Below are 13,052 nucleotides of genomic sequence, written 5' to 3' on the forward strand. Positions count from 1 at the left end.
CCCCTTCTTGTAGATAAAAATTAGATTTTTTTTATTTTTTCTCTAAACCAAAAAGATAATTGCTACATTTATCAGATAAATGTGATAGGGAGCACGGAGAACCCTAGAAAACACTTGCAGAAAGAATTTTTCCAACAGCATTTTTCCTTCTAAGAGCAGCCAGACCTAACAGCTCTCCCCGGTGGGGGTGGCACAGGGGCTCCTGGGTGTCAGGACTCAAAGCAAATCACCTCCCCGCTGCGAGGGAGTAATTGTAACACTTTGTTCTGCACTTGCATCGCTCCACACACGTTTTAAGGAACCACAATCTGAAGGGAGCTGGGTAGCAAAGCCTCGTGGAGGGGACTGAGGCTACCACAGCTTCATACAGCTTTTTGAGACATTTGGGTTTAAGGCAACAACAAAAAAAAGTACTAACGCAGTTAAAGAACTGCTACTCCCATCGTTAGGATTCAGAAAAAGGACAGGAGGGATTTTGAACAACTGCCAAAAGTTCATGGGATCAATTCAACTTCAAAATGGAGCTGTTGAAGAGCAAAAACAAAAGTTAGCATGCCTCATCTGCTATTATATCCCATTTCCCTTGTGCACTCACCAACACAGTCAGGGACTGTTTCCACCCTGAAGTATTTGCAATCTAATTAAACATGGGTAGGAGTAAAAACAGAGTTGAAGTAGCTGACATAAAATTATGCGTGTGTTGAAAGGCAAAACCAGTTACATACCAGGGCACTAGACTTTCAGTTTATTGGTCTCTATCCACAACAATCATGACATATTTGCACAGCTATGGCATCCATTAGATGTACACAATGAATAAAACGAACACATTACAGTGGGGTTTATGTCAATATTTACTTTGAGTAAGAAAAACAGCTGTTACCATAGCAATAGACAAAGCACCCATCACCTGAGATGCTATGAAAATTAAGAATGCGAACTATAGATGACAGCACAGCCATACTTTAATAACACGAAGAGAGATGAGGCATATTAATTTCTGAACAACTATTCAGAATTTCTTTAAAGATCTTTCAAAAAATATTAAAATTAACCAGCTGCCACCATCTATAGCCAGCCGATAAAAATCTTCGCTCAACTATGTCAATACTTCTGCCCAGTGTTAATTACAATAGCATTGCCACAGACAGATAAGAGAAAAAATTCTTAAGCAGTACCCTAGAGTCTTAGAAAATGAAGATTACACATCATCTTCATGCATTTCTGTCCAGGCTAGATTGTCGCTTACAATATCCTTTCTAGGGCTTTGAACAGCTTGATTTAAGATACTAACGCTTCACCACGAAAGTCACTGGGGAATTGCTTTGAAGCTCAATGTCACCTAGATCAGACCCTAATGGACCTAAGCCACAAGGTTGCTATTACTTCCCTTCAGAGACTGTTACGAAGTTGAGCTCGTTAGGTCTGGAATCACCACTTTCACATGTTATCACGAGCACAGCAGTACCCACCAGTAAATCAAAGTCCAGTGTCAAGGATCCAAGTCACCTACTTGAATGCTGCCACGATGTTACCTGCAAGGTTGTGCGACCCTCCTGACACTGCAGCTGACTTGCATAGCATCGCCTGCTCTCTGTTCTTGTATTTGCCCTGAGCCTCTCCGTTCAGACCACCTCTGTTCTCTTCACAGTGTACTGAGTAGACAAATTAAAACTTTAGCACCATCCTTTTATCATCTGCTGTCTCAGAAAACAATATTACAACACATTTAAGTGTACATTGTCCACTATCATGATCATACAACCAACAGCAGCTATGTACATACAAAAAAAGGTTTGGTCATTCCCTTCTACTGGAAAACTGTAATCAGGCTGCTATGGAAGAGAGAAGCAGAAGCTGGTGCTAACGTGGCCTCTCAAGAACATCTCAAATCCAGAGGGATAAAAAGCAGCCTGAAGCCTGTGAATATTCTCATTACTTTCAACAGGACTAAATTTGGGTATGTTCTTAAGTGACAGGCTCCTACTGTGGGTTGGTGTTTCCTTTCCATAGGAAGAACTCTCTATGCAATCAGGGCTTTTTCTAAGCTAGACATAACCTCAAGCAGAAAAATATTTTTGTTGCTACCGGTGGCATTTCTACAACCTGCTGAGACCAGGCGCACCAAGTGACTCAGTAACTCCAACAACTAGCATCACAGCACCTAATTTTTTAAAAGCTATAGCAAAGCTCAGAGTCCTGAGTAAGCAGCCATGCAATCCATAGAAAAATTTAATTTCCTCAAAATAGGACCCACAAATGTCCAATATGCCAAATAAGGAACTCCCTTAGGCTGGTCAGCAACAACATTTTGCCTTAATGACCACCTGTAGGGCTGAACTGCCTGCCCCAGCACTCATGGGGCAAGTGAAAGACCATGCTTGACTTTATGGTCTAGTATGTCAGGCACCCTTATCTGCGAAACCAAGTTGCGATTCATGATCCACAACTATTTACGTGTTCTGTTTAACGACTAATCAGGGAGGGTGAGGAATCAAGCTGTAGACTTTGGTGTGTAAGTACCACATATTCCCTTTAATGAGCCTGTCTCTTTTGTACAAAGAGCTGTCTCATAGCACTTTAGAAATCAAGGCTTACATCTTAGAGCCAGAGCTTGCAAGAAAAAGCAAATCTTTTTAAGCAGCCTGACAGCTGATAATGCAGAGGGCTACGTCTGAAATGCTTCCCCCCCATTTTTCTTTTTTCCTAAGATATGTGCTATTTCAAGTCTTCTTTTCTCTAGTCTTGCTGATCTAAGCAGCAATATGAAAACCTAAAACGATGTTGTTGGAGATGATTAGACTGTTAGTGCAAATTAACCCCCTGGCAGCTTTGCTAATAAAGACATTTTGTAACACACCAGGAACCAGACAAATAAACAAAAAAAGATGCTGAATTTCTTTTTAACCCAGTCTCATCTAAACTATGAATTAAACAGCTTTTCTGTGCACTGAAAGTCTATAGAAATGCAATTTTCTTTTCAAGAGACTACTACACATGACAGCACACACCTCTCTGGAGAGGCAGCACATACGGGGCAGGGTGGGATTTCAAGGAAGTACAGAGCATCCCATTGGGGTCCCAAAGGAAACAGAGACAAAAATTGGAGTCAAACCCTCTATACTTTATAGGAAAACTCAGCATTCTGTAGAAATTAACGTTTAAGTGCAGAGCAGCACTTCCCACCATCCCCACGACTTCTGTGGAAGTTTTAACTGTAAAGTGCCATAAGAACATATCAACAATTTAAGTTCTTTGTGTATGTGCTGTCATGAGTGAGGAGCAGTAGTCTGTCAAAACAGAAATTTCAATCCATCTGAGAGTTTCTGTCTTAAATAATGACCCCCACAAGAACCAATAAAACAATACAGATAAAAAACATCAGATTTTACTGTTCTACTGGGCCACGTACCTACTCTTGGATTACTCCCCATACTTCCACCCTGTCCCAAATCCTTCCCTCTGCAAGCCCTGAGCTATGTCTTGCTGATGTTACTCCCAGCATCGTTCCAGCAAGTCACTACTGCTTTTATAGCTTTAACAGACACACTAGGTATTAAAGCCTTACCATAGACTTTTTCTCAGGGATACTTGTTTCGATTCAGACCTACCGGCTCACACACTTTCTTGCTTACAGTGGCCTTGGAACCCAACAGCTTGTCAGATAATCACACTGAGGGTTCCCAGGAGATTCCCTAATGTATCAGATCACAGCCTTTTTCAGACAGCCAGAAAACATTATCTTGGTTCAACTAAAATCCACTCCCAGTAGTATGAAATTTCCCTCCTACTGCTGGTTTGGGAGGACTGGGGTTTATACGGTATGATCTTTTAACGAGCCACCATTGTTTCTAATTAGGCAAGTAACCAAGGATTTAATTAACTGTTGTAACTTGAGTCACACAAGTGCCTAATAGTCTAAACAGAAATTAAATAGAGGTGCCTTATCTCATCTTTAACCAGCCTTGCACATGCACAGGCTTTTGCAGAAGCTAGCAGGAGACACACTGCACCTCAGAGCAGCATCTCAAAACAGAAGGACAAGAGCCAGAGGCATCAGTGTGCATTTAGCAACACGTGCTGCAGCGTATTTGGACAAGAAGCCAGGAATGACTTCACTAGTTTGCTGAGACTAAAAGGGATGGGAAGGGAAACTACGTACAAGAGGGGTTTTTACCAAGATGCTGCAATATAAGGTTTCTGACACTCAGATATGCACATGCTTTTGCCAAAAGTTAACCAAAACCTTCAGCTTCAGCACTTGAAGCAGCATTGATAGCTAGCAACTCTCTGGCTGACTGCTGATGCATTAATTTTGTTCTCTTTCATTTATGGTCTCCCCCTACAATGACCTCTATCAATTCCTTCTACTTTTCCAGTCAACATTCTAGTTTTCAAACATACAAGCCTGAAGCACAAAAGTCCAAATGTGTTTCATAGTTGGGTTATATAAAGTTATTATATAAGCTATATATATAGTTCAGGTTTGTCTAACTCAGCTGACTGGATTTCATGTCTTAGTCCACACCTAGAAAAACGTAGGTGTTACCTGTCACATAACCAGGAAGGCTGACAATCACACAGAGATAGCCCTGGATTTGTCTCAAAGAACCCACAGACTTCAACTGAACATGCATTTTTGAAATACCTGCTTTCACAATACAAAGAGCATTCCTAAAAGTATTACACTAAGGCTTTAAGTCTTACAAGACTTCTGCATGGTAGGAATTCCACTTTACAGGCTGATCAGGGTGTTAAGGATAACGTTTTCAAACGAGAGGCTGCAGCTTTTGATTCTCAGCACTAAGTACTCTGGGGACTTCAGCACCATTGAACTTTACTGCTCAGCTCCTGAACATACAGGGTCTAAGGTCTCTTCCTGGTTCACCGGTTGCAAAGCTGTGCTCCAGCGACTCAGTCATGGTCAATCAGCAAACAACTTCCAAAGCAAGGAACACAGACTCAGCCTTCTAACAATAAATCCAGTTTATTCTCAGTATTAAGGAGTACATTGCATTGGAGTGTCAATAGAATTGTTCAGAAGGTTTCTCAAGCACCACATTTTTTTAAAGGCTTTTAAGGAGGGTCAGGGGAAGAGTGCCTGTTTTCTCTTTTCTAGGTAGCTTCAATTTCAAGTTAATAACCAGTTCCTTTTTAAAAACTTTACCAAACCTGACTCACTGCTACCACAGACTCAAGTTAGCTCTTCCCTCGTTCTGGTGAGAAGCACCTTTTCTCAATCCCAGTTTAAAGGACATCCTCACCAGCTTAGCATTTTTGAGAATGAGTCATTTGTTTGGAGGACCCAGCTGCCTCTGGTATGACACTGATGTCCATGAAAAGTGCCTGCTAAGGGCTAATGAAATTAAACTAACTGGAGTGTGATACCATTCTCTCAAAATAGCATTAACACATTCTGTTCTTTGAAAAAGTATTTTTTACATCAAAAATGCTTTTTAAAGTTATATTGGGAAATATTTACCCTTTTACTGTTAGTCTACCATATTCTCTAGTAAATGACAATTATGAGTACCTTAGACTATGTCCCCATTTCTTACTGAAGCAGAATATAAAAAATGAATACACATGATTGCTATGAATTTTTAAACCACTCATTTACTTAGAAGAAATCTTAGCACAGCACTTGCAGGTGCTATTACACTTTGTTACTTGCAAAAACCATAATCCCCACAGTGTAACAACTTTTGTATGATTTACTGTCGCTTGTATTATGTAATACGCAGATGCCCTATGGGGATTGGAGGCTCACTATACCAAATGATGCACACAGAGCACAGCCCAGTCTCTTCCCTGAACCGTGCATAGTACAAACAAGTAACCTGAGAAGGTGAAGATGTAAGAAGGGATAAAATGATATGCCTAAAGTAACACAGTAAGTCCTGAACAGAAGTCGGAAGAGAATCCAGGTCCCTTGACTTCCTAATTAGCACACAATAAGGACTAGATCACTACCTTTCTTTCATTAACCTGCTCCACTGTAGATTTGTAGGTCATTCTATAGATGGGAAAACCAAAAAAATCGATAAAAATTAAAGTTTCACAAGGCTAAACACTAGACAACGAAATATATAACCACTTCATCAATGAAATATATAAAACCCCTTCAAGCCATAATTGAGTTCTGCACACTTTTGCAAACCAGCTCTGGCCTAGCACCTGACTTCATCAGTCTTACCAGTAACATAAAATAATTAGGAAACCCCTTTGATGGGCTGGAAGACTGGGAAAGAGTTTCTCCAGTTTCTCTGAACCCTGATTAAAGGTTCATAAGGAAGCAAACTGCTTCCATTTTCCAGTCTTAACCTAATAATTGACTTTACTGAAAGAGAGATACAAAGAAAAATGTGAACAGAATACTCTGAAAGATCTTAGTCAGCAAGTTTGCATTTTGTTTATTCAAGATGGAAACATGAATGAAGAAACTGTATCTCAGGTGAGAACAAACAGCAGTTTGCTATCCAGAATGCCTGAGATACACTGTGTAAAGAAAAGTATGTAAGAATTAGCCACTTAGTTTTATCTGTGTCTCAGAACACAACATGTATGTCTAAAGAGAAGGTTTAAGGCACTATAAAAGGAAATCTAGTTTCAGAGAATATATGTGTTATATTTTACATTTGTGCAAGAGGTAAAACCGTGGGTCTGAATTTTTTGAAGACGAGACCTTCTTTTCAATTGAAAATGTGCAATGAAATAATGAGATAACAGAAGCAAGTCTGAGGGCTTCAAACTCCTCTCCCTTCAGATGTCGACTGAAATGCTTTTGTGCAGTGAAATCACTTTTAAATATTTAAGTAATGCAAAGCCGCATAGGAAGTGAAAAATGTTTTGTTGCAATTCACATCTGGAGACACACATGTATGCCCAGAAGAGCATCCCACCAAATCATTCTGTCTCTCTTCATTTCACTCTGAGCTGCACTGGTTTTAAACTATGCAGCAGTATAAAAAAGCACACTCTTCATCTCACAGCTGGAAATCAGCATTTCATTTACTGTGGAAAATAGGTACTTGGGATAATATGTCCTGAATTATGGGTTAACACAAAATGAACTCAGCTCTGGTTTTGGTCTCATATTCTGGTTAACTTCAGCTTCAGTTAGTCATTACAATGTCACTTGCATTTGCAGTGATGCTACCACACTGCAGCATTAAAAACTGAGAAGCCAACAATTAAGCACAGGTAAATTTCAGGGTACTAAAGGTTATTTCATCATAAGGTAAAATTAAAATGTCAGTATATAAAATTAAACAGTAATTGCTTAAAAATGTTAGTACTTTTGTTTCTTTTATATACAGCAGGTAGAACAGCTGAGGGCAGTGCCAAGCACAGGCGGCTCCTCTGAGTGGTTTATTCCCTAGAGAGGCTCAAATAGGTCTTCCATGCAAAACAGGCAGAGTTAGTGCTGGAGATCCCCCTTTTTCATCACCAGTTCCTCCAAAATGGCTATTTATGGCCAGATCACAAAATCTAGTCTTTGAAATATTGAGATTTACAAGCAGGCAGTACACAGATGTTATGATCATAACTACTTTTTCTAGCTATGGCTGTTCTGTAGTGCTACTCTACGCATGCATCTTCCTCCAGGTTTTTAGCTGTTCTCAATACTACCTAACACAGCACTGCTGTCAATACTCATTATGAACTGACATATAAAGTTGCCTCAGCTGATGGGTTTAATAGCTTTTCTCACTGCATTTATCCTTTATCCTTCTTCCAATCTGTAGATTTATTATCACTACTCATTATCCATTGTCTTGGGTTGATTTGTTTGGTGGACAAAAGTAATTCAGTAACACTGTTTACAACCTACATTCCCTCAGGTGCAACGAGCTGCACTGCAAAATCTGTAATAAGACGCCTGAGGGGAAAAAAGTACCACACAGTTTTTCACCTCTTTTCTCTAATCGGGACAGATAACAACTTCATCCCCTTTCTCTTTACTTATCCTGCTCAATACCTCCTGTAAATCGGGTTATCTGGTGGTTCAGCACCTTCTAGAGTGAGTTAGAGATTAGCTGCTGCCCAGCAGAGTAAGAAAACACTTAGCACTCCCACACCTTTTGCTTTGGCCCTGTGCTGTACAGTGCTCTGCCAGATCAAATGTGGCATGTCACGCCATGAAAAACAGATGGAAGGATCCTTTAATGGTGTAATAGCTGGAAAAGTATTTAGAGCTACAGAACAAACACAGCAACGGACACAGGCCAACCTTTTCAAAGCTGCCTAATGCATTCAGCTCACCAACTCCCCAGCACCACAAATAGAAATCAAGTGCCCAGCTTCCTACTTCAAATATCTCAGCATACACATGCAGCTACATTTACCTTCAGAAAGTTAACCTCACAAGAATAGCTTATTTTCAGTATGGTTATGATTTTTTCTCCTTATTTGTAGCCTGCTGGGTGTGAGGGCAGTTCATAAAAGCATTCAAGAACAGGGTCTTGCCCTAAGGATTTTGCTTTCTAATCCTTACAGAAGATAGACCCAAAACGATGACTCGTTAGAAAAGCTTATGTACACAGCAATTGGTGAAGCAACGATCAATCATGGTAGTTCTGCTGAAACCAGCAGTGTTAATTTATAACAGCTATGGGAAGTGCACAGAAGACCTAAATTATCTTTATTTTAAATATTGCTAGGTTTTTTGCTTTTCTGTCCTATACTGATGCTACTTTTCTTCTGTTCACAGTTTACCCAACTGCTAGAGATAACAGTAATTTTCCTTACTGAGCAGTCAACAGTAAGCATAATTTATCTCTCTTTTGGGGGCCCAGAAATCCTTCCCAATGGTAGGAACGCAGTATAATATTTTCTTCCCCTTCTCTATTTCTTCAGCTTTTTTATCAAGATTTTCCCGTTCTTATTACTGTTGATAATATATGGCAAACCTGACTCCCCTTCCATCAGAAGAAGTTAAAGTCTTCGAGAAACAGGACTGAAACAGGCTTTCCACTCCTGAGAGTGATGCTGACCAACAGTTCACATTTTCTACGTGGCATATAGGAAATGCTTGTAAAGACTTAGAGGTGACACAGCAGGACAGGAACAGGCCTGTGAACAGAACCTATATCCTATAACCTGCCAGTACTGTTTGAACTGCTTTCACAATAGCCCTGTGCTGACTAGATGCAAGAAAGGAAGATCTGTGTTTATTCAGACAGCGCTCCTACTGCGTTAATGTACTACCATGCATAATTCGCTTCACTCCCTGTCATATTAGTCATTCTCTTTGACTTTACTGGTGTTCTTGGGCTGATAAATTTATAGATACAGTAATAGGATTCTGAATTAAGACACAATTTAAGAACACAGTTTCAATTGCAATGATTTGTGGATATGAGGTCATTTAGACCAGTCTACTTTCCTTTTGCTAGAGAAGATTTGTAGCTGTTATTTTTCCCCCTCTAAAGCAATGATCACACACTGTTTGCTTCAGCACTGGATGTTGCAATACCTCAATGAATAATATACAAGAAGCAGAAAATAAACAAACCTACTATGCCTGGGGATAATGTGTGGTGTGTTTTTCTTTAGGATGATTAAATGTGAATGCATGTCATAGGATGTAGGGATTGCTCTGCCAGGAACCCATGAGTATGAGAGCGTACAGCCCTCTATCTATCCAGGCAAACGGCCACAGAGAAGGTTAAAGGAGCCCCTAGGCAGACCCAGCATATGCATTGGCTACTCCCTGGCTCCTGTATTCGCCTGGCTTTTTTTCCTGTAAAATAGAGGCACTTCATAGATTCCTGGGTCAAATGCTACGTTCTTTCACACCTACAAAGTTTCACTGAAGAAAACAGATTCCCACCACAGAAGCAGGAAGCTGAACTTGGCTTTGCTGGCCTTTCACCAGCACTCTGCCACTAAAACCACGAAAGAAACCTTCCAGGCTGACAGAATGGGCCACACGGTTCATGCCTCAGGGGACGGTCCCACATGACATTCACCAGTGGGTATCAGATGTCCCTTCTTATTGCAGTGTCAGGAAAACAGTTTAACCCATTTCCTTTTCTTTTACATGGAATTACCCTCCTGTACACCTTAAGCAAACTTCCATCTGATGCCTTAACAACTGCACAGATCAGCAACTTTGGTAGATACAGGAGACTGACATGCCTGCAAGACAAAGTTTTCAAAACCAAGACCGCTTTGGGATAGCTCCCATTGCTTTTCTTGCCTTTGGTTGTGGAGAGGAGAAAGCACACTGACCAGTGCTGATTTTTAGAACGTGAGGCAGCCCTATACTACATCTCAAGACAATGACCACCTGCCCATCCCCACTGGAAGCAAAAGCCATTTAAAAAAAAAATCTTGGCCTCTTCAGCCTCTTGTGTTCTTGTGTCTGGTTCAAAGTAATTTTAAGCAAAAGTGCAAATCCTCTTTTCACCAAAAGGGTGTTTCAGCAAGAGAACATGGCCTGAGCTCTGTGTTTGTGATAATGCAGAACCACCACTCTACCAACAAATGCCAGACTATTCACTTCAAATAAATCAGTCACCTGTTCTCAAAACCAAAGCCAATCCATTTTGGCCGCAACAGCAAGTCACATTACCATCTCTATCTACTGCACCTCTCAGCATGCAAATGATATCCTTGCCTAGGCAGTCAGATTTATTTCTGAGCAAAGAAATACATCATCAGATTTCAACAAGCTTGTTTATCTTCAACTTGCTTTTCAGGAAAATAAAGACTGTGACACAGACCTTCAAAGGGTGATTCCCTCTCCCATCCACCCAGCAAACACCCAGTTCATTGCCTTTGGATTTCTTCTTTCACCACAGCTATGCTTGTTATGTGGAAAAGTATTCTGTTTCTACTACTTTGTGAAAAAGGATTTTCAATAAAAGATAAGCAACAGCATCAGAAAAGACTTCTATAACGGAGGTTTCACTCAGTAAACAGGTGTCTGGGAGATTATCTTGCCAACTTAACCAATGCTGCAGACATCAGAATGATTCTGGGATGACTAAAATCCCCCTTCTTTAAAATAAAAGCCTTTAATCTGCCAAGCGACACTTCCGGTTCTAAAGGCTATTCTCCTTGGTAGTTGTCAACTATGTATTAATCTAATTCATATAAGCCTTAGAAATGAATACTTTTCATGTGCAGAATCTTTTGGGAAACTCTGATTCCCTGAGGCTTTAAAGAGCAATTGTTGCTTATCACCGTGGAAATTTCCCTTGAATTTAAATCCTGGTAACAAAAAAGGAGATACATCAAATATTTCAGTGATTAACAAGTTTCCCGAGTCTTTGTCATCCTCAAAGGATTTTCATCTGATCAGTAGGGAAACTGCTAAAGAAGAAAATAAAAAGGAAAGTGATCTGACCCAGTAAGACAGTTCTTGTGTTCCCAGGTCTTGTATTCGCCACTCCTGTCCAAAATAATGGTGCTCACTTCTAACACTGCCTTACAATCAACAGCAATATCAAACACATTAGGCCTTATTTTAAAGGGTATATGTACTGGCAAAGACAAACGCTACTTAGCTACAAGTAGATAGTTAAACCCCTCCCTGAAGAGCTCTCAACAAAACCACTCTGTGTGGGAGAGACAAAGCACTGTCAGAGCACTTAAAGAAAAGCAGGTTATTGAAGTTTTGCTACGTTTAAACTCCATGCCTGTGCAATGAAAACCTGACTTTAAAAGCGCTGCAAAGCAGAGAACTTTTCTGGTGCCTTACTGTCTGTCATTGTGCAGAAATGGCCCCACTAAAGCAGTGAATTGCTGTGTTTTGTACGTTGTTGCATAATGGGGGCATGTGATAAATGGCATGGCATACATGTTGAAAGCCTCCTAATGATGGAGGCTTTCAATCCTCTTCACAGTGTTGAAGGAGGAAAATAACACATTTCAGTGACTAGGAACAACTTTCAGCATGGATTAACTTCAAATTGGTTGAGATTCACCCATGTCCCCAACAACTTTGTATGCTACCACGTTAGAAACATGCAAAAATAACCTACGATACCTGAGTATGAACTGATCCACCGTAGAATTGTTGGCAATTGTCACATAAACATTCACAACCTCTCCTTGTTTGACAGGCTTTGAGGGCAACCAGACAACAATATTACTATCCAGCCGTAGCTCCGTTAGCTGAGAAGTCTCCTGGCCTCGATAGAGGCTGACAGATCCAATCCTCTGTAAGTGGGACATGGTTTCATCCATGCCATCTTTTCCTGGTCGGATGGCATTTCCCTTCCTTATATCCTCAGCAGTACACTCTCCCTTCTCATCTCCTGGTTGGATAGTATAGTAAAGCTCCACAGGGCTCCCTTCAAACTGATCCGGTGGCTTCTTACGGCCCGTGACAACCGTGGGGGGGTTAAACCAGCTTGGCAGGAGCTCCAGCTGTGCCACACACAACCCCAGATCCCCTTTCAGCCTGCAGCTGCCTCTGACTTCCCGCGTCTCTCGGAAGGCAAACACCCGCAGGCAGGGCAGCCGTTCCGTGGTGCTATAGTCATCCCAGTCCCTGCCCACAATGTAGAACAAGACCTGGACTTTGGGCTTGCTCAGGTAAATTTTGTTGCTCATTATGTAAGCCTTAAGTTTCCAGTTATAAGGAAACTTGTTGGCAGATCCAAAAAAGTTGGAAGTTAACATTAGGTCCTGGGGCACAACTTGTTCAACAGAAAAAGGTCCATAGCTGGCATTTAATATTGGTGGTCTCTTGGCTTTATATGGGAAGAATGATTCCACCCTGGACTGCAAACTGGAATTTCTCATAAAGTCCTGGTTGGCTTCTTTGAGAAAGAAAGATGTCTCAGCACTGAAGATCCGATAGCTCACACGTAGGTATGTTGGTAATGAAGAAAATCTCTGATTATTGTCCAAGATCCCTCGACACTCTGTCACTAAGAAAAGAAAAGGTGAGGTGAGTTAGATCAAATCTGCTTATAGGTCCAAAGGGACATTTACTACAACTTTAGTAGAGCTACCCGGTAAGTTAGGGACAAGCATTATTTCATGCAAAAAATATTTATAGTGTAGCTACACATTTAGATGTAGCTAATTCTTTT

The 13,052-nt window shown here is 40.7% G+C and overlaps 1 protein-coding gene across 1 annotated transcript in view; it reads right to left on the minus strand.

Moving 5' to 3' along the window:
• The window catches only part of TMEM132C (transmembrane protein 132C), a 154,179-nt gene extending 141,405 nt beyond the window's left edge, over window positions 1–12,774 (minus strand). The window contains exon 1 of the mRNA XM_059827765.1: window positions 11,999–12,774. Within this exon, the coding sequence (XP_059683748.1) occupies window positions 11,999–12,759 (761 nt within the window). The 5' untranslated portion in view covers window positions 12,760–12,774. The remainder of the gene's footprint in view (window positions 1–11,998) is intronic.
• Between the last annotated feature and the right edge of the window lie 278 nt (window positions 12,775–13,052).

The sequence above is a fragment of the Gavia stellata genome, chromosome 21 (assembly GCF_030936135.1).
Source record: "Gavia stellata isolate bGavSte3 chromosome 21, bGavSte3.hap2, whole genome shotgun sequence".
Taxonomy (NCBI): domain Eukaryota; kingdom Metazoa; phylum Chordata; class Aves; order Gaviiformes; family Gaviidae; genus Gavia; species Gavia stellata.